At 35.6% G+C, this 27,277-nt stretch overlaps 1 protein-coding gene across 4 annotated transcripts in view; it reads left to right on the top strand.

The window, feature by feature from the left end:
• The window catches only part of HS2ST1 (heparan sulfate 2-O-sulfotransferase 1), a 197,318-nt gene that overhangs the window by 144,811 nt on the left and 25,230 nt on the right, over positions 1–27,277 (top strand). For all 4 annotated transcript variants that reach the window (XM_005542813.4, XM_005542812.4, XM_074002404.1 and 1 more), the window contains 2 exons: positions 12,393–12,631; positions 23,673–23,758. In XM_005542813.4, the coding sequence (XP_005542870.1) occupies positions 12,393–12,631; positions 23,673–23,758 (325 nt within the window). The remainder of the gene's footprint in view (positions 1–12,392; positions 12,632–23,672; positions 23,759–27,277) is intronic.

The raw sequence follows: 27,277 nt of genomic DNA, 5'->3' as shown, positions 1-27,277 counted from the left end.
ATTTTTTCCCAAAAATACTATGGCAGTTTCATTCCCAAAAGATGGATGCAGGTAAATCTGACTCTGGTCAGTACAATCAAGGCAAATTGGTGTTTTTCTAAACTGTGAATTGGGAGAGGATTCCACTTATAATTTGAATAACAGGTCTCATCTCTATACATATGTTGGTATATTTAAAGAAAACCTTAGGCCCTGTATTAGACCTACTTCAGACCTTACAATCCGTATAGTAACCCATAAATAAAGAAAACCTTTGTATGTTGTGATTTTTTTTCCCTATTCAAGAATAATACCTAGAATATTATACAATTACTAATTTGGGGAATGATATCAATAATCATGTTGTTTTTGGCTTTGGTTGTGGTTTTTTATAACTTTTTAAATTTTGAAATAATTATATATTCACAGGAAGTTGCAAAGATAATACAGCATGTTTTGCTTTTTAACACCTAGAAGACAACCATCTTCTGTCCCTCTGTTTCACTTATTTACCATGTCTATTTCACAGGAATGTTGCAGGAAACAATTGCAAAATGCTTTTGCAATCCCAAAATAAAATTCATCAAAAAATTTTAAAAGGCATTTGCAAAAAAAAAAAAAGATATTTCTATAATATTGTAATGCTGTATTTAAGTATAAGGCTCTGCCTCTTTCTATAATAGAAATAGACAAAATCTCAGACAATCAGTATAATGTGGAACACGAGCTCTAGAGTCACATTGACCTGGAATGGTGTCCTGACATCAGTAAACAGCTGGTGATCACTTAAAGAGACTCAGTTTTCTTCTTTAATTGGGGATAATAATTCTGCCTCTTGGGTTTGCTTTAAGAATCATGACATGATGTATATAAAACACAGCACAGAGCATAACAGATGATATACATAAAACACTTAAAGCATAGTGAGAATTCAGTGTTAGCTATTACCAATACTATTTTTTCATGTAGATGATTAGTGTATTTCTCAGATTGATAATAAAAGAAGGTTATAACTTGTAAGGATTTCACATTTTTAAATTAATGTAATAACTATAGAAAAGTATAGCCAAACTTGGCAAGTACATTTAGTAAAATATAACTCATATTCCTTTAACGTAGTAACCTTAGCAGCAACACAAAAAGAAAAGAATCGGTGGCTTTTGGATTGATGGGATATTTAACAATTACTTTGATGTTTTTATCTAATAGATCGTCTCAGGAGCATTAACTCCAGTATATTTTTAGTGATAACTTTATCACAGATGAAGTTGTGAAAGAAAATTTGATATTTATTTTGTAATTTTGTAATGTATTTTCAGAACGTTAAGAATTAACATATATTTAATGTGGAAGCATAATGTTTTGTAAAACGTATATCTAACAAGGGCCCACAAAAAATTATTGTACATGAAGATACTCAATAAATATTTGTTAAATTGAGAATAAATGACTAATTTATAAACTGTTAAATGTTTTATAATTTCTGTTTTTAATATTATTAAAATGAACCTGTATTATAAGATCTTAATATTTTGTGAGTACTTATTTTTGGTAGGTTTTTTTGAAGTGAAATAAACATAAATTAGCCATTTTAAAGGGAACAATTCACTGGCATTTGGAACATTCACAATATTGTACAAGCACCATCTCTGTCTAGTTCCAAAACATTACTCCAAAGAAAACACCATAACCGTTAATCAGATGCTTTCCATTTCTCCCTCCCCCATTCCCTGGCAACCACCAATATATTAGTATATACTGTTTCATTTTTACCTATTCTGGATATTTCATATTAATCCAATTATATGTGACTTCTTCACATATTTTTTATGTTCATCTATATTGTATTACTAATATATATGAGTACTTCATTCCTTTTTATAGTTGAATAATATTCTATTGTTCTGTATATACTACCACAATTTATTTGTTCATTCATCTGTTGATGGACATTTGGATTGTTTCTACCTTTTGGCTATAGTGAGTTAGTGCTTTAAACATTTATAAGTATTTGAGTACCTGTTTTCAGTTCTCTGGGCGGGTATATACCTTGGAGTAGAATTGCTGAGGCATTTGGTAATTCTGTTTAACTTTTTTGAGAAACTGCCAAACTGTTTTTCATCTTGACTTCACCATGTTACATCCCCTCCAGCAATGTATGAGGGTTACAATTTGTCTACTTCCTCACTAACATTTGTTATTTTTCTACTCTTTTTTTTTTTTTTTTTTTAAGTTTTTGGTTTATCTGTTTTTAATTATAGCCATCCTAGTGTGTATGAAGTGGTACTTTGTTGTGGTTTTGATTTGCATGTCCCAGTGACTAATGATGTTGAACATCTGTTCATGTTTGTCATTTGTATATCTTCTTTGATTATTGATTAGAGTCTGTTCTTTTCTAAAGTCTGCATACAGTGCTATAAATTTCCCTCTCAGTCCTGCCTTAACTATGTCCCACAAATTTTGATTTGCTTATTTTCATTTTCATTCATGTGAATGTATTTTTAAAATTTCCCTTGACACTTCTATTTATTTGTCTTCTGTTTTTTTTTCACTTCTGTTTTCTTTTTCGGCATTCCTGTGGGTTACTTATATTTTTTTAGAATTGCATTTTGATTTGAGTTTAATGTCTTTATATAGTTTTTTTATGCTTGTTTTGTGTATTTCATTATATAAATGTCACTTGTCAGTTCACTGCTATCATTTTACCAATTCAAGTGAAGTATAGAAACCTTACCTCCACTTGTCTTTTTCTTCTCCCTCACTTACAGTGTAATTGTCTTAAATATTTGCTCTGCCTTCATTTAGAGCCACATCACAGAGTACCATAATAATTTTTCCTTTATCTGTCAAACTTGCTTTTGAAAACTCAAGAGGAAAGGGAAAGTTTATTGTATTTACACATATTTTTACTCTCCATTTTTTGTTTGTTCTTTTTGATGTTTTAAGATTTCTTCTTTTATCTTTTCCTTTTTGTTTATAGAGTTTTTTTAAGCCAATCTTTTAGGGTAGGTCTACTGGCAATAAATGCTAATTTTCTTTTATATGAGTTACTTTCCTTTCATTCCTGAAAATTATTTTCTCTAGGTATATGATTATTTTATTTCAGCCCTTAAAAAACATTGTGCCACTTCCTATTGCCTCCATGGTTTGTGATAAGAAATCTGCTGTTAATCCAGTTTTTTCTTGTAGGCTTCATATAGGTGCATTCAAGATTTTTTTTTTTTTTTGTCTTTTGTTTTCGGAAGTTTGATTATGATAGGTCTTGACATGGATATCTTTGGGTTTACCTTATTTGGAGTTTGTTCAGCTTCTTGATCTAAATGTTTATGTTTCTTGCTAAGTGTGTAAAGTTGTCAGCCATAATTTCTTTGAGCACTTTTCAACCCTGCTTTCTTTCTCCTATCCTTTTAAGACTGTGACACCAATGTTAGATCTTTTGTTCTAGACCACAGTTTCTTGAGCTTTGTTTGTTTTTGTTTTTCCTTTTCTTGGTCTGTTTTCCCACCGCTATTACGTTCAATAATTTCTTTTGTTTTTTCTTTCAGTTCACTAAAGTTTTCTTCATGTCTTCCATTCAGCTATTGAACCCATTCACTGAGCTTTTTATTTTAGTTCCTGTATTTCCATTTGGTTCTTTCTTTATTTTGAGACAAAGTCTCGCTCTGTGTCCAGGCTCAAGTGCAATGCCGTGACCTCCGCTCACTGCAACCTCTGCTTCCCAGGTTCAAGTGATTCTCCTGCCTCAGCCCCCTGAGCAGCTGGGACTACAGGCATGCACCACCACGCCTGGCTAATTTTTGTATTTTTAGTAGAGACAGGATTTCACTATGTTGGCCAGGCTGGTCTTGAACTCCTGACCTCATGATCCACTGGCCTCGGCCTCCCAAAGTGCTGGGATTACAGGCGTGAGCCACTGCTCCTGGTCTGGTTCTTTTTTGTATCTTCATTTTCTCTGCTGAGATTGTATTTGCTGGAGCTTTCTATTTTTTTTTTGTTTGTTTGGTTCAAGCATGTTCACAATTGCTCATTAAAGAATTTTTATCATGGCTGCTTTAAGTCTTTGATAAATTTTAACATTCCTATCATTTTGGTGTTGGTCATTTCTTGATTGTATTCATTGAGTTTGAGATACTGCTGGTTCTTGGTATGATGAATAGTATTTGATTGAAACCTGAGCATTTTTGTATTATAAGACTCTGGGTCTAATTTAAATCTTCTGTTTCCTTGCTTGGACTCCACTGATACTGCAGAGGTGCCTTGTTACCTGCTGCCTGAGATGAAAGTCCTGACCCTGTACTTGGCCTTCTCTGACATCACTCCATCAGGGATATTGGGCATCGTGAGGGTGGAAGTCTAGACTCCCTCCTTGTCCTGTAGAGTTGGTGGTGGGGCCGGTTTATCCTATGAAATTGGCTACTGTAGAGTGATTATTATCTAAGCTTTCTATCTTCCTTTCCTGGTCCTTTGGCTACAGAGAATAGGTTTTTATAGGGATTCTTTTGTCTGTACCTGTTTCCAAGTTGCCAGCTTCTATAGCTCCAAGTCTGGAATATGTGAGGCATAAGTAAAACTTAGGGCAACTCAGCACTGTATTGTCCTCCGGTCCCAGGGGTTCTAGTAGTCTACTGTCTTCTCTTAGAGTCTTATATTTGTTTTATGTATTGTGTGCCAGGTTTTTAGGTGTACTTAGAAGGGGCAATAGTGAAACATAAGTCTACTCCATCTTCCCTTAAAGTGGAGGTCACTGTTAGCTCTTTTTTATAGAATGATTCATAACTTGTCAGTTTGAATGGTACCATATGCATCCCTTGTTGACTGTCTGGAAACCACACAAGAAAGCATTTGTCGGTGTTCAGAATCTCTGTCTCTGCCTTGCATATAGAAATTTATTTTGTTAGTCCCCCATAGTGATTGTGCTCAGGGAGACTGATTCAAGCTAATAATACTCTTTTTGAGACAGGGGCTTGCTCTGTCATCCAGGCTGGAGCGCAGTGGCGTGAACATGGCTCACTGCAGCCTCAAACTACTGGGCTCAGGCAATCTACCCACTTCAGCTTCCCGAGTAGCTGGGACTACAGGCATGCACCACCACACTCAGCTAATTTTTAAAATTTTTTAGTAGAGACAAGGTGTTGCCGTGTTGCTCAGGCTGGTCTTGAACTCCTCAGCTCAAGTAATCTTCCTGCCTTGGCTTCCCAAAGTGCTGGGATTACAGACATGAGCTACCGCACCTGGCCAGGCTAACAATACTCTTAAGAAAATAATGTATACAGTCAGACAGTTTACTTAATTTGCAATGATTACAAAATATTACTTCCATGAGGATCAGATGGTGTTTGGCTGGGCAGTCAACTCACAGTAAGTGATGGTGAAGCAAGAATTAGTTAAATAGCCTCACAACAGCTTTCTTTTGTTTCATCTGTATTACTCCCGATTCCTCATTGTGTATTCATTTTATGGGGAATAAGTTACCTGTCAGAGCAGTATGGAGAAACTAGAATTGCCATGGAGTTGAGTGTCCATCCTCAGTTGGAAATAATAGTGCCATTGATGCCTGGCTTGCCTGCAATTTCCATGACTCTTAGATTGCACCCCGTGTGATCTGTAGGCTATACATTTTGTGGTGAGCCTGAGATAGCTGCATAGCAGATTCTCTATACATTTGGGTCTTGAACAATGTGGGAGCTAGGGCACCACTCCCCACCCCTGTGTCATCAAATCTGCATGTAACTTTTGTCTTCCCAACAACTTTTTAAAAAATTTTTATCTTAAGAATTTTTTGTTAGTATTATACTTCAAGTCCTGGGATACATGTGCGGAACATGCAGGTTTGTTACATAGGTATGCACGTGCCATGGTGGTTTGCTGCACCCATCAACCCATCATCTACATTAGGTATTTCTCTTAATGCTATCCCTCCCCTAACCCCCATCCCCCAACAGGCCCCGGTGTGTGATGTTCCCCTCCCTCTGTCCATGTGTTCAACTCCCACTTATGAGTGAGAACATGCGGCGTTTGGTTTTCTGTTCTTATGTTAGTTTGCTGAGAATGATGGTTTCCAGCTTTATCCATGTCCCTGCAAAGGACATGGACTCATCCTTTTTTGTGGCTGCATAGTATTCCATGGTGTATATGTGCCACATTTTCTTTATCCAGTCTATCATTGATGGGGATTTGGGTTGGTTCCACATCTTTGCTATTGTAAACAGTGCCACGATAAACATACGTGTTCATGTATCTTTATAGTAGAATGATTTATAATCCTTTGGGTATATACCCAGTAATGGGATTGCTGGGTCAAATGTATTTCTGGTTCTAGATCCTTGAGGAATCGCCACACTGTCTTCCACAATGGTTGAAGTAATTTACACTCCCACCAACAGTGTAAAAGTGCTCCTATTTCTCCACATCCTCTCTAGCATGTATTGTTTCCTGACTTTTTAATGATTGCCATTCTAAATGGCATAAGATGGTATGTCATTGTGGTTTTGATTTGCATTTCTCTAATGACCAGTGATGATGAGCTTTTTTTCATATGTTTGTTGGCTACATAAATGTCTTCTTTTGAGAAGTGTCTGTTCATATCCTTCACCCACTTTTTGATGGGGTTGTTTTTTTTCCTGTAAATTTGTTTAAGTTCTTTGTAGATTGTGGATATTAGTCCTTTGTCAGATGGGTAGATTGCAAAACTTTTCTCCCATTCTGTAGGTTGCCTTTTCACGTTGATGATAGTTTCTTTTGCTGTGCAGAATCTCTTTAGTTTAATTAGATCCCATTTGTCAATTTTGGCTTCTGTTGCCATTGCTTTTGGTGTTTTAGTCATGAAGTCTTTGCCCATGCCTATGTCCTGAATGGTGTTGCCTAGGTTTTCTTCTAGGGTTTTTATGGTTTTACGTCTTACGTTTAAGTCTTTAATCCATCTTGAGTTAATTTTTGTATAAAGTGTAAGGAAGGGGTCCAGTTTCAGTTCTCTGCATATAGCTAGCCAGTTTTCCCAACACCACTTATTAAATAGGGAATCCTTTCCCCATTACTTGTTTTTGTCAGGTTTGTCAAAGATCAGATGATTGTAGATGTGTGGTATTATTTCTGAGGCCTCTGTTCTGTTCCATTGGTCTGTATATCTGTTTTGATACCAGTACCATGCTGTTTTGGTACTGTAGCCTTGTAGTATAGTTCGAAATCAGTAGCATGATGCCTCCAGCTTTGTTCTTTTTGCTTAGGATTGTCTTGTCTATGCAGGCTCTTTTTTTGTTCCATGTGAAATTTAAGGTAGTTTTTTCCGATTCTGTGAAGAAAGTCAGTGGTAGCTTGATGGGGATAGCACTGAATCTATAAATTACTTTGGGCAGTATAGCCATTTTCATGATATTGATTCTTGCTATCCATGAGCATGGAATGTTTTTCCATTTATTTGTGTCCTCTCTTATTTCCTTGAGCAAGGTTTATAGTTCTCCTTGAAGAGGTCCTTCACATCCCTTGTAAGTTGTATTCCTAGGTATTTTATTCTCTTTGTAGCAGTTGTGAATGGGAGTTTACTGATGATTTGGCTCTCTATTATTGGTGCATAGGAATGCTTGTGATTTTTGTACATTGATTTTGTATCCTGAGAGTTTGCTGAAGTTGCTTATCAGCTTAAGGAGATTTTGGGCTGTGACGGTGGGATTTTCTAAATATACAATCATGTCATCTGCAAAGAGAGACAAATTGACTTCCTGTTTTCCTATTTGAATACCCTTTATTTATTTCTCTTGCCTGATTGTCCTGGCCAGAACTTCCAATACTGTGTTGAATAGGAGTGGTGAGAAAGGGCATCCTTGTCTTGTGCCGGTTTTCAAAGGACTTCCCAACACCTTTAAACTTAACTATCAATGGCTTACTGTTGGTCAGAAGCCTTACTGATAACATAAACAGTTGATGTTTATGTTATTGGTATATTGGCATATTACATGCTGTATTCTTGTAATGCTATATACTATTTTCTTTTTCTTTTTCTTTTTCTTTTTTTTTTTTTTTGGAGACGGGGTTTCGCTCTGTAACCCAGGCTGGAGTGCAGTGGCATGATCTCCGCTCACTGCAAGCTCTGCCTCCTGGGTTCACGCCATTCTCCTGCCTCAGTCTCCTGAGTAGCTGGGACGACAGGTGTCTGCCACCATGCCTGGCTAATTTTTTTTTTTTTTGTATTTTTAATAGAGACAGGGTTTTACCATATTCGCCAGGATGGTCTCAATATCCTGACCTCGTGATCTGCCCACCTCAGCCTCCCAAAGTGCTGGGATTAAGGCGTGAGCCACCGCGCCCAGCGCTATATACTGTATTCTTACAATAAAGTAAACTAGAGAAAAGAAAATGTTATTTAACATACAGGAAATATAAAATATGTATTTTTTTAATTAAAAAAATTTTTTAAGAGATGGGGGTCTAGCTGTGTTGCCCAGGCTTATCTCAAACTCCTGGGCTCAAGTAATCCTTCTACCTCAATTTCTGAGTAGCAGTAGCTGGGACTACTGGTGCATTCCACCATGCCAGGCTCTGAGAAAATATGTTTTCTATTTGTTAAGTGGAAATAGATTATCATAAACATCTTCATCTTTGTCATCTTCACATTGAGCAGGCTGAGGAGGAAGAGGTGGTCCTAGTGTTGCTGTCTCATGGGTGCCAGAGGCAGAAGAGATAAAGGAGGTAGGAGGCAGGAGAAGCAGGCACACTCAGTGTAAATTTTATTGAAAAAAAAAATCCACGTATTGGACCTGTGCAGTTCTAAATCCATGTTGTTCAAGGGTGAACTGCAATTTATTACTCAAACATGAAGAAAACATTCCGTCAAAATGTATCGTAAGTATTTTGATTATGCTGCCTACATTCTAAGTGCACTACAAATGTGACATAACTAATAAACTTTCTTCAACGATTTAAGAAAGCCTCAGAAGAGGCTGTACTAACCAGATGCATAGCATCTTTGCTAAAAAAAAAAAAATTATAACTGTCTAATACTGACTTAGTAAATAAAGAAAATGACCATATTGAAAACACCCTTACTGATTTTAAGTACTGTCACAGGAGAAGAAAGATAGTAATTTATCATCAATAATAGTTACTGCTATTCAACTGAGATATGGTTTAATATTACTAACAAAATTGTTCTTAATTTTCCATACAATTTTTACCTTTTTATGTAGTGTTAGGCCTAACATTCTATTAATAATTGTTCTATATATTTAAGCAAAATAAAAACATTTGAGAAATAGAAAATGCATATAAATACTATTCGAATGAGGAAAGTAGTGATTCCAATATTTCTACCTTTTCATAATTTAAGACATTTCTAAAATTGTGTGAAATATAGTTTATATAATTTAATAGACATAATGAACCAAGAATAATAATTACTTTTTGAAAACATGTTTGTTTCATGACCCTGCCAGAGGTGTAGCAAAGTTGATGAGGTAATTATAAAACAGTTTTGCAGTTTGTCTCATGTTTTTTTACAGATAAAATGAATACCTGCTTATGAAATAACACAAAACAATCTTTTTTTCCAAGTATTTGATTTGAAGAAAAAACTAGTATGAGTAAATTCAGCATTGTTGATTGTAAGTGAATCTTTTTTTTTCTTTAGCGCAAACTCCTACTTGTGTGAGTAGGTGAATCTTTTAAAGGTAATTTCACATATATCTGTGTTGCTGGAAGAAACCTCTCACATTTCTGTCAGCACTTGAATGCCAACAGTCCTGTTGTATTTCCCTTAGTAGAAAAGGGGAGGGTGTTTGGACATAACATTACCATAATAGTTTTGAACTGTTTGAACTTCTAAACAGCTGCGGCAGTTGTTTAGAACATACAGTTCCTTTAAAATTGTTGAATATAATAATGTTCAGGCCAGGTACAGTGGATCATACGTATAATCCCAACACTTTGGGAGGCTGAGGAGGGATGATCACTTGAGACTGGGAGTTCAAGACCAGCCTGGGCAACATGGTGAAACCCCATCTCTACAAGAAATACAAAAATTAGCCAAATGTGATCATGTGCACCTGCAGTCCCAGCTACTTGGGAGGCTGATGTGGGAGAATAACCTAAGCCTGGGGAGGTCGAGGCTGCAGTGAGCCGTGGTCACACCACTGCACTCCAGCCTGGGCAACCGAGTGAGACCCTGTCTCTAATAATAATAACAACAATAATGTTCATAGATTCTCAGTAAAAATTAGTTGAATTTAATCTAAGACAACTTCCAAATCTTGTATGGATGCTTATAGTATGTTACTTTGATTTGTAGGTTTATTTATAAAGCACTGTTGATTTGAAAAATACTATGGTATGTGCTTCCTTAAAGTTTTCTTATTCTTAGTTTCTTTTATGGATTATCTTTTTCTATTTGCCTTTTAAATATTGGTATTATCTAAGATTCTATCCTAGGGTCTCTGTCTGTGCTACATACTATATATTGTCTAGGCAGCTGTCTGTCTGCTATTTGAACCTTTATTCTCAACTGTACACCTGTATGCCCAATGATCTTATATCTCCTGGATGACCCAGGCTGTCCAACAGTGTATTCAATATTAAGCTCATTATCTTTTTCTCTCCCCATTTTCAGTTCACACCTCCCCCCAGAATAAAAGAGTATGTATATTTGCATATAAATACATAACACATATATATATCTATCTCTCATATATGTACTTCTTTTTTGGAAAGCCTACTGCTAGTAAGCAGCAGGCCTGGAATTTTTAATTCAGGTTTTTTGAATGCAAATCCTCAGCTCAGAGTGTACTCTATGTAACATGGTGTCCATGTCTTTTCAACCAAAATCAAAGATGCATGCTCTGACAATATTTGAAGTCTGCACTTGTTGCTGTAATTATACCACATTGCTTTTCATCTTACTTTATTAAGTTGTCAGCATCATAGGGGACACTAATAACCACACATGCAATGTAAAACTGCAATTATGATAAATATAATGAGACATGTAGTATAAGATAGGTGCATGTATATTTTTTAAAAGATGGCCAGGCGTGGTGGCTCATGCCTGTAATCCCAGCACTTTGGGAGTCTGAGGTGGGTGGATCACGAGATCAGGAGTTCGAGACCAGCCTGGCCAAGATGGTGAAACTGTGTCTCTACTAAAAATACAAAAATTAGCTGGGTGTGGTGGCGGGTACCTGTAATTCCAGCTACTCAGTAGGCTGAGGCAGAGAATTGCTTGAACCCAGGAGGCAGAGGTTGCAGTGAGCCGAGGTCACACCACAGCACTCCAGCCTGGGTGACAAAGCGAGACTCCATCTCCGAAGAAAAAAAAGCTGGAGGGAAACAGATGATTTGTTCTAGTCAGAGCTATCAGATGCTTCCCTGGGTAGCGACTGAGTTGAAATGTAAAGGTTGGGTGGGGAAATGGAAGACTGTTCAAGATAGGTAAGATAGTTTGCACAAAGACTTGGGGGTTAAGAGAGTACATGCTGTATGTGTAACTACTCCTGTGCAGAGTATTTGCAGTCTTGCTAGAGATTTCATGCTCCTCATTTCCTTCTTTCCTCTCCTTTTCTTGCATCCTTATTCATATATATGTATATGAAAATATATATATATTTGAATATATATTAGAATATATAGATATTTGAATATACAGAGATATATATATTTGAAACTGAAGTTTGCATTAAATAGAGAATACTAGGAAGCAAAATGTAATTGCTTTGGAAACCACATAGTAGATAGGTGATTTTAGAGGAACCATGAAATTTAAGGGAAAAGCATAGCCATGTGATAAACATAGTTTCTAATGCAACACCGAAAAGAAAAAGGATTTGTGGTAGTATTGTTTCTACTCTTGTTAAGTCATATAAGCATTTATAATCACTGCACCGCTACATTTTTATAAACCAGAGAATAACTAAGTTGGGTAATAAATTTCAAAACCTTTTCTTAACTTATAAGTAATTCTGAGTTCATTTTTTTACTGTGAAGTTTAGTATTCCATGCAATCTTTGTGTGAGAATTAATTTAGGCTGTAGGAATTCTATTAGAATATAAAGTGACTTTTAAACTACACTAAAGTATTCTGTGGTCTGTGCTATTCTATACTTGTTGACTCTTTATTCCTTTGTTCTTGATATGCATATGTATTATCCTTCATAAGGAATTCTGCAGCTTTGGTCCTCAAAACATTTCTTCAACAGCTCTTACCCAGTTCTTGAATAGGAAGATTATGTTCCAGGCTATACAGCTGTTTTAGAATCAACTAGATCCTCTTAGAAACCCAAGCAATTTACCCATGTTTTCCACATGCCTTGGTTCTTTGCTTTGGTTTTTTGTTTTCTTTTTTGTATCTTTTCTAATCATGGTTCAAAGTTCAGTGCTCATAACTTCCTTATAGTGTCCTTAAAAACTTAGTTTGTATCTGTTTTTCTTTGCAGAAAGGGCTATTGCAAGACATGAAGTCCGAGAAATTGAGCAGCGACATACAATGGATGGCCCTCGGCAAGATGCCACTTTAGATGAGGAAGAGGATATGGTGATCATTTATAACAGAGTTCCCAAAACTGCAAGCACTTCATTTACCAATATCGCCTATGACCTGTGTGCAAAGAATAAATACCATGTTCTTCATATCAACACTACCAAAAATAATCCAGTGATGTCATTGCAAGATCAGGTAATTACCACTTAAGGAATGCCCAAATGTTTTCTAAAACTTCCTCACTCAAATTTTCTAGCTCAAGGGGATAAAGTATTTTAAAGGGATGTGAATTCTGATCTCAATGGATCATAAGCCTTTTAGGGGAGAGGGCCAGCTAACTTTTGTATAATTTTACTCGACAGTATTTGACACATTTCCTTGCATATAGTATGTACTCAAATATTTGTGAAGTAAATGATTAATGAATAGCTTGAATTTTTGAGGAGAAAATTGATGTTCCTCAGCGTAGTATCCTTTTAAAAATATAATTTTGGCATGATACCCTGCAATAAAAATTATTGTCTCAACTTATGACAGAGAAATATTTGATGGATACTTGTACTCAATTTTGTCACCAGTCCCTCTTTACTGGATATAGATAGAGATACAGAGAGAGTTTATATATATAGCTTATAAATGTATATATAGTTTATGTATATTTATGTATACATAAAAGCTATAAAATCCTCAAGAACAGGGATTGTGGCTTCTTCAACATCTTACCTTTTAAATTCTCAAGAAGTTTTAGATAAACAAATGAATAGATAATTTTGTGAAATGGCTTTAAGAAAAGTAAAGGAAATTATCTTATGAAATAAAATTTGCTCATCTCTTTAATAGTAGTAGCATACATTTCTCCCACACTTGGAGTTTTGATTGCAATTATAAAGTTCTCTCTATAAATATGGAAGGGCATGGAAATTCCACCCCATGAGAAGGAAAGATAATGTTTGAAAATACTACTTAGGATCAAATGCCAAATTGGAGTAAGCTTATTAGAAAGGTGTTCGTGATGGTCCTGTAGTTATAACGATATTTATGTGTTTGAACTTGTTACAGAATTGACTGTTATCTCACTATTTAGCATAACTATAATCCTTACACTTAAACAAGAGAATTACATTGACACATGAGACTAAGGTTGGCTTTCTTGCTAGAGAGCTGTTTATAAAGGCTAGTGGTATATGGTATGTCATCTGCCCATGTAATTTTTGGCTCTTTGCAGGATCCTGGAGTACTGTTTTTCATAGAATCAAAATTCCACATCTGTCGGCCAAACCAAATAACTCTTCTATAAATGGGAAGAAACATGAGCTGTTTTTAGCTATGTGTGTCATAAAAACTATTCATTATGTAATATTGTGTATCTCAAGGGCAAGTATCCTAAATATTCTGTTTTTATACAGTGTGTAGTGGGTTTTAAATCTTTTGGCATTATCGCTTTTCAAAATATGCTTTGGTTTAAAAGGAATATATATTCATGCTTAGATAATAATTTCAGATTTATTCAGTAGTACGTTTTAGAAAAATAATGTTAATTTGTTTGTTCAGCATTACAAAGTTTCCTGGTAACTACAAGATGTCTGGCAATGACATCAACCATTATTTTCATGAAATGTAAATCTGGAGGAGCTCACCACATATGACATTTATAGGCATCATGTAGTATATTTTCCCAGTTGCATTTGGATGAGATAAAACTTCTGTTTTTCTTTTAGTAACTTGTTAGTTATATATAGGATAAAAAGCAGGAGAGAAACATAAATGCTATCTTAAAAGCAATTGGATTACAGAATGACCAACACTTAAAAAATGTTTGTATGGGGCAGAGTAAAAGAATAGTCTTAATCATTAGCTGACATACTTCAAAATACCAGCTGGTAGTTCAAAACCTGATCTTAATTAAGGATGGCTTACTTAACAAATGTTCTTTATATACCCTATCTCCAGTTTTGTGATCTCTTGTTCTATGTAGACACAGTTCTTCAAACAAGTCATATTTGCTGCTTCCCTTTCTTTCATGTGACATGTTTTCGTGTTTACTTCACTTTTAATCTAGTAAGCTTCATCTAAATGTAAACTCTCAAAATTGCACTGTATGTTTTGAAATAATTTTTAAATTATTTCATGTTATATCAGAACCCCATCTGATATAACATTTTTATTTTAATATCATGTTTTGTTGTCTGTGTGTACTGTTCTCAGCTACCTTTTTTTTTTTAAATTTTTTATTTTTATTTTTGGAGGCAGAGTTTTGCTCTTGTTGCCCAGGCTGGAGTGCAGTGGTGCGATCTCAGCTCACTGCAAACTCCGCCTCCCACGTTCAAGCTATTCTCCTTCCTCAGCCTCCTGAGTAGCTGTGATTACAGGCATGCGCCAGCACACCCAGCTAATTTTTGCATTTTTAGTAGAGACTGAGTCTCACCATGTTAGTCAGGCTGGTCACAAACTCCTGACCTCAGATGATCCGCCCACCTCGGCCTCCCAAAGTGCTGGGATTACAGACGCCTGGCCTGTCAGCTGCTTAAATAAGAATTAAATGAACTATTTTGCTCTTCTTTCTTCTCTAAGAAATAGTTTCTAATCAAGTACAACTTAAAAGATGAGATATTTCTTAAATCTGTTATCTCAAGCTTCCATGTAAAGCTCAGTTTACTCATAAAAATATTTTGAGATATGTTACCTGATCATCCTCTTTATTCCCTCACCTTACAATCTTAGTTCAGTCTGCTTGATATCTACCTTTAGCCTCAGCTTTCCTACACATTTTTTGTACATATTGTATTAGGTATTGTTCTAAACTGTTTATCTGCTTAATTACTTCTCTCAAAAATTTTAGAGGCAAAGCCCAAATATTTTTAGTCTGGTATAAAACCACTCACTGTATAATAGTTATATGTATTCTGCTATCCTTAGAAATAGTTGTCAACTCTCCTTTTGAGTTTTTCATTTATTTATTGTGTATGTAATATACACAAAGGTTGTACTACATTTTTTGGGTAAATACCAAAGAAATAGAAAGCATGGCCACATCCTTGAAGGTACTTATTTAAAATTTACTTGAGAACATAAAACATAAACACAGGGGCTATGAAAACAGTGAAAATAAAACATCACTTTGTGGTGATCTCACTGAAATATTTAACCAAAATGTTCCCTACCAAAATGGTTGATTTGGACCTAATCCTGAAAAACAAATTAATGTTGTAGGATATTCTACAGAACAACTGAATTCTAAAGTGTCAATATCATAACAACCAAAAAAGTTGGAGGGAGGCTTCTGTAGACTAGAGAGACATAGAAACCAAATGTAATGTATGGTCTGATCAGATCCTTGATCAAAAATGATAACATCTTTGTTCATAGACAATAGTACATGCTGAGGTAATTAGGGGTTAAATATGAATGGCAACTATTTGCTTTCAAATAGGTCAGAAAAAATTGAGTATGTATGGGCATACATAGAGAAAAAAGATAAACAAAAGTGACAAAATGTTAATAATTAGTGAATCTGGGTGAAGAGTACAGGGATGTTCACTGTACTATTTTTTCATCTTTTCTGTAGTTTAGAAATTTTTTGAATAAAAAGTTGAAAAGTTAAAAGAAGGATATTAAAAGATAAACATTTGAGAATATAAGGTATGAGAAACTAAGCAATTGGAATAAGGCGTGGACTCAGTCATTAAAGATATTTTTGAGATGGGCTTTACTTAGTTAATAGATAGGAATTGGCAACGGATGGGTAATCAATCAACTCTTCTAGTTGAAAAATGGAGTTTGCTTTGCTGTCATGTAAATATCTTTACATTAGAGAACATCATGTCTTTAAAGTAGCCATACCAAATACGTGATTAGCAATATCTTTTATGATTTTTCAAAAAAATTCTTTTTTGCTTTCATATGTTTAGGTCTACGATTATATTTAACTCCTTTTGTTAAAACATTGGAAATATCTAGAATTTGTATTCTCTGAAGAACAACGTAAATTTTTTTCTTTTAATTCACTCTCAAGCCACCTTTAGGTTATCTGCATTAGAGCCCACGGTTCACCAGGAGTTGCAGATACTTTTCAGAGCAGCACTTTATATGAATTTTCTCCACCTATAATATGTATGCTAATCACTGGTTAAAATGCAGATTCAGATTCAGAAGGATCAAAATGGAGCCCAGTTTTCAATTTCTAAACAACTCCCACTTGATGCCAAAATTAATGCTGCTGGTCTTTAAACTGTGGTTTGAGTAACAAAGATCCGGATGATGATTCTCAGTAGGGATATGGGAAGATGAATATTTTAGTCTTCCCAGGATGGTAGGGTACTTATCTTTAACTTATTATTCCTACCTCCCCTACAAAATCCACATTTCTTACTTAGACCCAGAGGCCCTTTTTAATCTAGCCCTTGTGTGCACCAACTTCTTACCCACTAGCCACACTGGCCTTGTGTTTCATTGAATGCGCCAAGCCTTTCCCATTTTAAGGACTCTGCACTTATCCTTTCCTCTTAGAATGCACTTCTCCTGACTTCTTCAAGAGTTGGCTTCATGTTATCCATTTAAGGTTTAATGACATCCTCTTAGAAAAACCATGCCTTTCCATCCTACATATTAATTACCTCTTCTAAGTTACTGTGTACCATATCACTCTTGTTGTGTCTTCTCTGGTACTAGTCAGCTTACTAACTTATCTTACATATTGGTTTGTTTACTGCTGGTTTTTTCCTCTATTACAAGATCTTTAAGGACAGGAACTTTGTCTGTCTTGTTCACCACTATATCCCTTATGTTTAGCATAGTGCCTGAGACATAGTAGAAACTACATTTTTTGTTAAATAAATGCTGAATGAATGAACAAATGGACCAACATAGATTTTGATAGCGGTAGATGATAATAATTACTGGCAGAGTGAGCCCCTCTGATTGACAGCAGTATGATCTATTCTTATCTCTCAGCTGGATTGGGAACCAGCCCCCTGCCATATACTCCTAAAACAGGTTGAGCAGCACAGCTCTGAACTTTGGTGAAGATATGTTCAATTACTGCAAACTTTTCTATATTTTTATCCAACCACTACTTTGTTTTCCTGTTAGTGTAGAAAACTTTCTGCCTGGCTTAGTCTCATAAAAGTACCCACAGCCATACAAGAAATGTTTAAGTAAATGCATCAGTGGGAGTTCAGTATATAGTAATTACTCAAGTTAATAGTAGCATTCATTCAACAGATAGTAATTACAGAGTTGGAATTTGGCCAGAATGTTCAGGATGGCATCCCTGCTCTTTTAGATGGTGAAAACAAATGCTTTTGTGATCACAGATAATCATAATATTGAGGTTGATCTGTTAAGAATATAGGTCAAGACACTACTGTTAGTGAGATGGGTGCTTCTTAGCTTTTTCCTGTAACATCAGTTCAGGTCTGATTCAACTAACAAAAAACCCCAACACCATTACCTATATTGTTTGTGTTTTTCCTTAAGGTCTCTTCTTATTTCTTGCTAGCCCGACTTAAGTCATCAGCTCCAACAAAAATCACAGTTTACTCTCTGCTTCAGGCTAGCTGCTTTTCATGTACTATATCTGACTACTGCATCTGAAACATTCTTCTTGGTAGCATGTTTCAATCAGAGTATGAAAATTTTCTATGACTTAAGTTACTATAGTGGCCTTATTTCTTCTCCCACGCCAGAGTTTTCAGTGTCTTCAGTCTCCTTAACTTTAATTGATACTATTAAGTTTTGCTCCTTTTTTGCCTATCACTTTTCATTTGTGCCAAGTATAGTCAGTAAGAATCCATAAAATGAACAGTAGAAGTTTGCTTACCTAATCTCAGTGTCCTCTTCTTACTCCTCTGTATTTTCGAACCTTACCTCAAGGTCTTCGGCAGCATGCCCAAGAGAAATACCAGAAGAAAACAAACTGAAAGACAAAGCAAGTGGTACAGGGAGGTGAGAAGGCAGATCATGACAGAGCAGAACTGGGACTAGACTGATGAGAGAGAAAAGATGAACGTGAAAGAGTAGAGACCAGGAAAGTTATGGAGAACTAAGGATAAATGTTAAACGTGTAAAAGGAGAAGTGGCCGAATTAATACTTTAAAAATAAAACTATTGAAAGTACTGTTTTTCAAAGGGAGTTACTTATATTATTTCCTTGGAGAACAGTTTTGAAGAGGAGATAAAGATAATATGGAATTTCAGCAGTATGTAAATGATACTTTTTTTTTTTTTTTTTTTTTTTGGGACACGGTCTTGCTCTGTCGCCCAGGCTAGACCAGGCTGGAGTGCAGTGGTGCGATCTTGGCCCACTGCAACCTCCACCTCCCGGGTCCAAGTGATTCTCCTGTCTCAGCCTCCCGTGTAGCTAAAATTACAGGCATGAGCCACCACGCCTGGCTAACTTTTTGTATTTTAGTAGAGACGGGGTTTTACCATGTTGCCTTGGCTGGTCTCAAACCCCTGAGCTCAGGAAATCTGCCTGCCTCAGCTTTCCAAACTGCTAGGATTATAGGCATGAGCCACCACACCTGGCCAACATTTTCAAATGCTCAGACTGTTTTCTAGATTAGTGTGAATCATGTTAGCCGTATTGACATCATTTATTTGCTTCACACTTTTTTCTTCATAAAGAGAAGGTAAACCTCAGTTCAGCATCTTTTGATTTACTGCAAATTTTAAATCAGCCACAGCTATGTTAATGAAACTTTAACATATTGCCTTAGTTAAATGCTGATGAGATGAAAGAAAAATACATATGCCAGATATATTACATATGTAGCCTTTAGTATGCTTTTAGTTTGAGCTTAGAAAGAGATTCTGTGTGTTTCGAGGACTTTAACAATAGTAGAGGCCAGGTGCAATGGCTTAGGCCTTGAGCACTTTGGGATTCTGGGAGGCTGAGGTGGGAGGATCGCTTGAGCCCAGGAGTTCAAGAACAGCCCTGCTAACTACTCTACCAAAAAAAGAAAAAAAAGAAGTTAAATCTTGGCTGGGCGTGGTAGTGCATTCCTGCAGTGCTAGCTACTGGGAGACTTGAGGTGGGAGGACCACTTGAGCCTAGGAGTTAGAGGTTACAGTGAGTTATGATCATGCCACTATACTCTCCGGCATGGGTGACAGAATGAGATTCTGTCTCAAGAAAGAAAAAAAAGAGAGAAAAAACAATGCAGTCTAGAAAATTTTAAAGCAATAATAATCACCTGAATTTACCTCAGATAGCGTGAATTTAGGAAGTAAAATTCAAAATCCTACATAGATATTTAGACGTAGTCTCTTGGTTTCAACCAGGAGTACTCAGCAACCCCATTGGCTACCCAAGATAATAAAAAGACAAGGGAGCAAATGTCAAGGGTTATTGTTAAAATGGTTGTCCAGTAAAGAGAGTAGTGATCAGGGTGAATTGGAAGTTGATATGATAATAAAGTTAATGAATGAATTCACAAGGAAATAAACAATTGTGAGAGTTATATCAACAGAGCTTTGAGATGCTAGAGAGGTGGAGTAGTTTTGAATGACTGGATCTGAGGGATTGCCTTAGTAGTGGATAAAAGTTGAGATTTTCAGTGTCCAAGTTGGTTAAAGCAGAATCATGATATGGGGGAGGAAGACAGAGCAATATGACCAAATAGTGGCCTTCAGCAATTGTCCCCCAGCAGGAACATCAAATTGAAAAACTGTCCACACAAAAAAGCACCCCCATAAGAACCAAAAATCAGGTGAGCAATCATAGTACCTAGTTTTAACATATTAAGGAAAGAAGCACTAAAGAGGATAGGAAACACAGTCTTGTATCTCCTACACCACCCCTCCCCCATTCCTCCTGGTACCTGCCACGTGGTGCAGAAAGAGAATCTGCACCGGGAGAGCACAGTGATTGTAGGACTTTGCATTTGCATATGGTGCTGCCCTGTCACAACAGAAGGTAACATGGGGCAGAGCTCAGCTGGTGCCCACAGAAGGAACATTTAGACGGCTCTAGCCAGAGGTTAATCTTCCATCTCAGCAGTTAGTATCTCAGTTCCAGCAAGCCCGGCCACCATGGGCTGAAGTGCTCGGGGGTCCTAAATATTGATAAAGGAGTCAATTCAGCAAGAGAATGTAAAATGTTTAAACATATGTCTATCCAACACTGGAGCATCCAGCAAATATTACTAGAGCTAAAGAGAGAGATAGACCCCATTACAATAATAGCTGGAGACTTAAAGACCCCTCTTTCAGCACTGGACAGAACACCCAGACAGAAAAATCACAAAGAAACACCATGCTTAATCTGCAACATACACCAAATGGACCTACTAGATATTTACAGAACATTTCATGCCATGACTGCAGAATACACATTCTTCTCAACACATGGATCATTCTCAAAGATAGATCACGTGTTAGGTCACAAAACAAGTCTTAAAGAGTTCCAAAAAAAAAATTGAAATAATATCAAATATCTTCTCTGATCACAGTGGAATAAAACTAGAAACCAATAGCAAGACACATGGAAATTAAACAACATGCTCTTGAGTGACGAATGGGTCAATAAAGAAATTAAGAAGGAAATTTAACAATTTCTTAAAAGAAATGAAAATGGAAATACAACCTTCCAAAATGTATGGGATACAGCAAAATCTGTGCTAACAGGAAAGTTTATAGCAATCAGTGCCTATATCAGAAAAACAGAAAAACGTCAAATAAACAACCTAGTGATGCATCTTAAAGAGCTAGAAGAGCAAGAGCAAACCAAATCCAAAATGAATAGAAGAAATAATGATGATCCGAAGAGAAATAAATGAAATTGAAACAAAAAAATACAAAAAGATCAGTAATCCCAGCACTTTGGGAGGCCGAGGCAGGCAGATCACGAGGTCAAGAGATCGAGACCATCCTGGCCAACATGGTGAAACCCTGTCTCCACTAAAAATACAAAAATTATCTGGGTGCTGTAGTCCCAGCTACTCGGGAGGCTGAGGCAGGAGAATTGCTTGAACCCGGGAGGCAGAGGTTGCAGTGAGCTGAGATCGCGTCACTGCATTCCAGCCTGGCGACAGAGCAAGACTCCGTCTCAAAAAAAAAAAAAGGTTTTTTGAAGAGATAAACAAAATCAAGAAACTTTTAGCCCAAGATAAAAAGGGAGACCTTACAACTAATACCACAGAAATTTAAAGGATCATTAGAGGCTACTATGAGCAACTATATGCCAGTAAATTGGAAAACCTAGAAGAAATGAGAAGCCTTGTGGTAGTGTAGACATTACCCAGCTTCCTGGGCTTTTTTCACTTTGTGTTGAAGGACACACATTGGATGAGATATCACTCATCCTCAGGAGAGGGTTTAGTTTAATATTGACCATTCTTAGGAAGCTTCATTGGAGGAAAAAGAATATTTGAATTTGTACCTGACTCTTATTTCTGCCTAAGTCTTTCACCACAGTATATTCCAAGCTTGTACTATGATCTTCCCTGCTATTTAGTTTATATAACACTGTTTTTTCAGACCTCAATGTAGCGTCTTTCATTTCCCTCCTACATCACCATGTCCACATTAAATCTCAGCTTCTGGAAAACAGAGGTGAGTTGCTAAATATGTCTTAAGCTCCCTTTAGCCACCATCTTCAATTCCTTATTCTCTTTGCCATCTTTTTTCCTCTCATTTTTAGTTGAAATACTAGAACTGATTTTCATAGAACCAAAGGTTTATAGGAAATAATGTACCATTAAGTGGCAGCTATAAAGACTCTTCATATTCAGCATATATAAAGTATATTAAAGATGTAGGCTCTGGATTATTTAATTTTATATTTTGTTTCTGTTTCATTTGCAATTTGGTATTTTCATTCTGTTTGGTGCCTTAGTTGAAGAATTGGAAAGAACATGAAAATCTCAAATCACATTTATTTGGCTCTTTCAGTTTCAGTGGGGGAAAAAATTGAAAATATCTGCTAAAATGACATGGTATACTTTCTAATGCAACCTAATTTTTATCTGCAGCTCATTTTTGAGATTTTAATTTAAGGATGTATGTGTGTATGGAGCGGCCAAGTAAAGCATATATACCATTTCCATTCTAAAAGCTTCATAATTTCTCTTAGTATGTGAGTTATTAATGCTTCCCCTAAAAGATAAATTCTTCCAGAACTCATTTTTCTCTAGTTTACATTCTCTGACATATAGCTATATCTGTACTGTTTCCCCTCCCTCACCTACCAATAGGCCTTTAATAGGAGGCAGCTATCGTCATTCATTGATATTATTGAGTGTAGTATGAAGTATTCCAGAATATCTCCATGTGACTATCCCTATTCTATGATGTAAGTGAAAGATTGATAAATTGCCAGAATTATGCAATTGACAGTTCTGTGTTTGAGAGGCAGAAGTCATAGCTTGCCGATGCTTTTGGTGCGGTATAGGTTGGTGGACCTCACTGCCCCAATTTTCTGCACTCTATCTAGGTTCTAGAAGAGATTCTTAACCACTTGCTGTTTATCATGCAGAGATTTGCTTATCAAAAATGCATACCATTTTCCATTGAGAAATTGTGTGTCACTGCTTTGCAGCTAGTGATACTTAGGTTTATCAAATTCTATATTAACCAGTTATTAGACATTTTAAAACATACTTAGAGAATTTTTCATATTAATGTTTGTATACTTTAATTCCAGTAAGTTAAATATTTAGAAATTTTAAATATTTTGACCTGTATTACATCTCTTAATTTTATTAATCTTTTTATCAACAAGCTTGTGATGTCTGCTGTTAACTCTTAAATATCTTCTGATAACCATCAGCTTTTTAAAAATCATTTTGGTTTAAAGATTACTTTTTATTTGTTGAGTCATTAATAAAAATAAACTTTTATGAACAGCAAGCATCTGAGAAGAAAACGTTTGATATGCTAGAATGTCCCTGTATTGCCTGCTTTAGCGTGTGTGTTGGTGGGATGTAGATGCAAATACCCCCACAATGACCTTCCTCCAACCCTATGTAAATGTATTTACAGCATTGTAAAGGATTTCATTGTGCGAGTTTGTTTTCAGAATCATCTTTCACTCTTTTCTGAGTGTAATGATAGTAGCTGTCTCTATGATGAATTTTAGTAGTTGCTGATTACACTATACTTTCCTTAGTCCTGACCTGTGTTTCAAGCTCTGTAAGAATGGTTTTAGGTTTTTAAATTCCTTACTTGGAAATATTTTGCTATCATCAAATTTCATATTCTTTAAATTGTACATAATGAGTGTGTTCTCCCTTTTTAGGTGCGCTTTGTAAAGAATATAACTTCCTGGAAAGAGATGAAACCAGGATTTTATCATGGACACGTTTCTTACTTGGATTTTGCAAAGTAAGTTACACTAAAATGACACACTAAAGAATGCTTTGTACTTTAGTAACGTAAAAAGGAATAAATTCATTAAATTGTTAGGATTTTCTAATAAAAGAATGTACTGACTTGCCTTTGCCAGTTTTAGATCTGTAATTTAAATATATCTTCTTAGTGTTTTACTGCCCTCTAGTGTTCATAAATTGGCAATCCTTATATTAATTATATATTAAGTATTACTCTTTAAAGTTTATTATTGTATGTGCCTTGTACAACCAGAATGACACTACTTCAGGAGAGCTCAAGTTATAACCTAGAGGCCAGATTATAACTTACCACATCATTGACTGAGAAAGTAAAAAAGCTCTTACAAAGTTACTGGTGCTCCAGTGTGTCTGCTTCTCAGCCAAGACATAGTGAAGTATACACTTTCCCTTGGGCTACCTTATTTTAGCTTTTAAATTATGATGTGTTATGAGGCTTTTTTTAAAAAAAATTAATGATTTTCTCTTTCTCTCTCCCCCACAACCGCCCGCTTTCCTCTCTTTCCCTCCCTGTCACTCACTCTCTCACTAACTTCTGGACTCAGGTGATCCTTCTGTCTCAGTCTCCCAAAGTGCTGGGATTATAGGCATGAGCCACTGTGCCCGGCCTCTGTCATATTAATAGTTCTCTCAAGAAAGATTCAGAAAACTATACGCCTACTCACAGTATTCAAGCACTATGTGGCTTTCTGTAGAGTCTGTGCCATATTATTAATCAGAAAATTAATTAAACGTAATGTTCCAAACATAAGAGTCTTATGGATACATTTGAACTTTTTTGGTAGCACACATAGTACCATTATAGTAAACCTCAAATCCAAATGCTTTCCCTAAGATTCTTCATTAACTTCAAAAACACTAAAAAAAATTTTTTTATTATTTAAGCTTAGACATGTTCATTCAGTTTTTAAATTAGCTATTATGATTTCAGAGTAACACTGAAATTTAGTAATAGTAAATCTGAAACATAATAGTAATCAAATTAGCTATTATGATTTAAAAGGCATTTTTTATAAAATTTAAAATAAAAGTGATATCCCACTCTGTTTTACTTCTTAATTTTGAAAAGAAAAAGTAGAATAAAATATTACTGATTAAAACTGATAATCTTAACTTTTTGGGAAATCATGTAATTAAAAAAGAATCACCCAAATATTACATACATAAAATGATATATTCCTATTTCTAGTTCCTCTCATAGTACTCAAGATCTTTCAATAAAATTGTAGCTTTAAAGTTAGATGTATGTTTTTCTATAAATAATTCATACTGCAATATTGAAAATATTTTATAGCCAGCTTTAAAATAAACTAATTATTTTTTTCTTTGCATAGGCATTGAACCAATTTCATAAGCTTCGTTCATGTGCATATTTTCCCTCAGGGCTGCGTTATCCTTGAATTAAATGTTTGTTACCCTTTCACCTAAATGATTTATTTTTTCCACACACAGCTTGGTTTCTAATAGTCTAGGTTTTCATTATTAAAATTATATATTGAATGCTTTTGCTTTTGGCAAAGTCTTGTACTTAGAACAAAACTCTGATATATGCTGAGGTTCTTGTAGTTGAAAAAATAAAGCTTTTTGAAGAGATTAATCTCATTTATTAAATGCTGACATGAATTTTTAAGGGTTGGAATACTTTCGTAGTGAGTCTTAAGTTATTTGAAGGGAAAAGTATTGTGAAAATTTTTCATAGATTTTTCCAAGATTTTAAACAAATACCTAAACAAAATTAGCCTAGGTGAAATGTATTTTGATGTATCTGTGTAGTCAAGAACTGTTGTAGATGTAACTAGTATCCTCAAATATCTTTTAGCTTAATAGCCATATGCTCCATAAATGGAGAAGGAGAGGAAAGAAACATCGCCTTACCAATTTTTAAATTACAGTCGTCCCTGGGGTATGTCCAGGGGATTGGTTCTTGGACTGCCTGAGTGTATAAAAATCACATACGCAAGTCCCTTCGTTGGCCCTGTGAAACCCACAAATTTGAAAGTCAGCCCTTCTTGTACACAGGTTTCACATCTCTCAAATACTGTATCTGTGTCTGGTTGAAAAAAATCTATGTATGCATGGACCTGCACAGTTCAGACTCGTATTGTTCAAGGGTCAGTTGTGCTTTATTCTTCAAAACAATATTCTTGACTGGCATAGTACTTTGTGGAGTCCACTAAAATACTTGCTTTCAAGAGAAAGTGGTGAATTTGGCAAAATACTTATTTAAACACATAGTTTTTTAAAACTTACCTTAGCAGAGACATTAAAACAAGTGTAAGCCCCAAGAAACCTAGGAAATAAGATAGAGAAATATAGGCCGGGCGCGGTGGCTCAAGCCTGTAATCCCAGCACTTTGGGAGGCCGAGACGGGCGGATCACGAGGTCAGGAGATCGAGACCATCCTGGCTAACATGGTGAAACCCCCTCTCTACTAAAAATACAAAAAACTAGCCGGGCGCGGTGGCGGGCACCTGTAGTCCCAGCTACTCGGGAGGCTGAGTCAGGAGAATGGCGTGAACCCGGGAGGCGGAGCTTGCAGTGAGCTGAGATCCGGCCACTGCACTCCAGCCTGGGTGACAGAGCAAGACTCCGTCTCAAAAAAAAAAAAAAAAAAAAAGAGAAATAAAAAATGAAAGCTCCTTTCTAGTTTAGCCTGACCAAAATACACATTATATTCGCAAGCTTGTCTATTCAAGCCATGTTTTGATTACATATATTTGTTTTTTACCGAACTTTAGAATAACAAAAATATCTTTTTTACATTTTTGCATTCCTATCCCATCTTGCTCCTTTTTGTCTGAATCTTATTCTTTGATTTTTTAGAAGTATATTTCCTAGTTCTTCCTTTCTATTTTTTCCCTTTAATGTTAGGTTATGTTTTGTTTTCTTTTTAGTTGGGGGATGATACAATTTTAAGATAATGTAGATATAAATTATTATAAATTTGAAAAATTTCCAGTTTAAAATTGTATGTAGGTTGAACATTTTCAAAATGTCATAGTATGCAGGAAATATAAAGTTGAATAAGTTGCAGTTCTTGAACTTAATGAGTTCACTGAAATCTTTTTTTCTGTAACTATCAGTTCATTGTTTTATTATAAACAGTAAAAATATTACGTATTCCTCCCCTTTTAAATGTATACTATTCATTTTTTAATAGCATCTATTATCCCATTTTGATTTTCTTCAAACTTTAGAAAATTAAAATGTTAGAAGTCTCTTTCAAAAACACTTCTTCGGTAATAAACATTTTCATTTATAATGAATAATAGCTAAAAGAACACTTTTAATGCTGTACTTTCTGTCAGACTCTGCTAAGATTTTTTATGATCTAACTACCTCAGTGTCACATGTCAGCATCTGTCTTGAGAGGTATTTGAAAATTATTTTTGATATAACAGTTTTATTCAGGCATATATCAGGTATGTACCTTTGTGGTTGTCCCCAGAAATGAGAATGAGTTTTCACTGCTGTAATTTTGGTTTCTTCATATTGC

Source organism: Macaca fascicularis, chromosome 1 (genome assembly GCF_037993035.2).
Source record: "Macaca fascicularis isolate 582-1 chromosome 1, T2T-MFA8v1.1".
In the NCBI taxonomy this organism is placed as follows: Eukaryota; Metazoa; Chordata; class Mammalia; order Primates; family Cercopithecidae; genus Macaca; species Macaca fascicularis.
The sequence above is the reverse complement of the archived record's forward strand: the minus strand, read 5'-3'. Positions and strand labels throughout refer to the sequence as shown.